Source organism: Danaus plexippus, chromosome 6, assembly GCF_018135715.1.
Source record: "Danaus plexippus chromosome 6, MEX_DaPlex, whole genome shotgun sequence".
Taxonomy (NCBI): Eukaryota; Metazoa; Arthropoda; class Insecta; order Lepidoptera; family Nymphalidae; genus Danaus; species Danaus plexippus.
In genome coordinates, this window is record NC_083540.1 from 5,239,186 (window position 1) to 5,240,554 (window position 1,369).

General features: G+C 31.4%; 1 protein-coding gene across 1 annotated transcript; it reads right to left on the reverse strand.

The window, feature by feature from the left end:
* Nucleotides 1-532: 532 nt before the first annotated feature.
* Nucleotides 533-988, reverse strand: LOC133320821 (anti-sigma-I factor RsgI2-like). Its single transcript, XM_061529604.1, has one exon. It carries the CDS (start codon nucleotides 986-988, stop codon nucleotides 533-535), a length of 456 nt encoding a protein of 151 aa, XP_061385588.1.
* Between the last annotated feature and the right edge of the window lie 381 nt (nucleotides 989-1,369).

A 1,369-nucleotide genomic window follows, 5' to 3' on the forward strand; every position in this document is an offset into this window, starting at 1 on the left:
TTAATAATTTTTATTATTTTTAAAGAAATTCCTGCGAAATATTTTACTAAAATTGAAATTAAATGAAATTCCTATTTTTTATTTGCCCTACTACTAGACTGTTGCTGTATTAAGAGTCAAAGTAATTTTCAGTTGAGTATACCACATTACAATTAAATATATAAGTCCCTAGGATGTTCTTGATGAAAGAATGCGCTTGAGCTTTTAAGAGGTTTCATAATCGCATCGGATACTCTAGTTCTATTAATATTAAATTCTCGTCCAGTTATTATTCTTTTTAAAAATATTACTATCGTGACGTTTGACGATTAGCGTTTAGTACATTATAATATAAGCTAAGATTTAATTGATATGAAATTAGTTATCTTTTATTATTCGGATTATTTACTTTATATATCTTGATTTAATAAAAATTTAAAAAATTATAAAATACAAGAGAAAAATGATATGATTTAATTATATTTACGTTATAAATGCGAAAATTTATGAATGTATCAATGTATGTATCAATATGATATGAAATTGTAACTTTCTACTTAAATAGTTTATAAACCAGACTTGTTGGTCGATTGTTTGGTTTACTGGTTGGTCGATAGGTTGGCTGACTGGTTAGCAGACTTCTTGGTCGACTGGTTAGCAGACTAATCGGTGGATCCGTTGGCAGACTAATCGGTCGATCGGTTGGCAGACTAATCGGTCGATTGGTTGCCAGATTGATCGGTCGATCGGTTGGCAGACTAATCGGTCGATCGGTTGCCAGATTGATCGCTCGATCGGTTGCCAGATTGATCGGTCGATCGGTTGGCAGACTAATCGGTCGATCGGTTGCCAGATTGATCGCTCGATCGGTTGCCAGATTGATCGGTCGATCGGTTGGTCGATTGGTTGGCAGACTGATCGGGCGATTGGCTGCCAGATTGATCGGTCGATCGGTTGGTCTATCGGTTGTCAGATTGATCGGTCGACTGGTTGGCAGACTCTGGAACATTGATCTGGGTATATTTTCATGCACTGTAACGCTTACGAAGTTTAAATTAAGAATAGTGTTAAAAATTTCAATAAATATAAATTAATATAAATATAAAAAAGCATGGGGAGCTTTTTAAGATATTATCGAAATGATAATCATTCTACTCATATATGTCAATAAAATATTTATAACTATTGACACCATGCACCCCACAATTTTTTTTAATTTTTTTTTTTATTAACACTATTGTTAATTTATATTTATTAAAATTTTTAACACTATTCTTAATTTAAATTTATTTTCAATTTTTTAATTCGGTTTTCTATAAAAAGCGTGTTTTTTTTTTAAACTATTATTTATTTAGATTACTACTCAAAAGCAACAGCAAATTCGATAAAT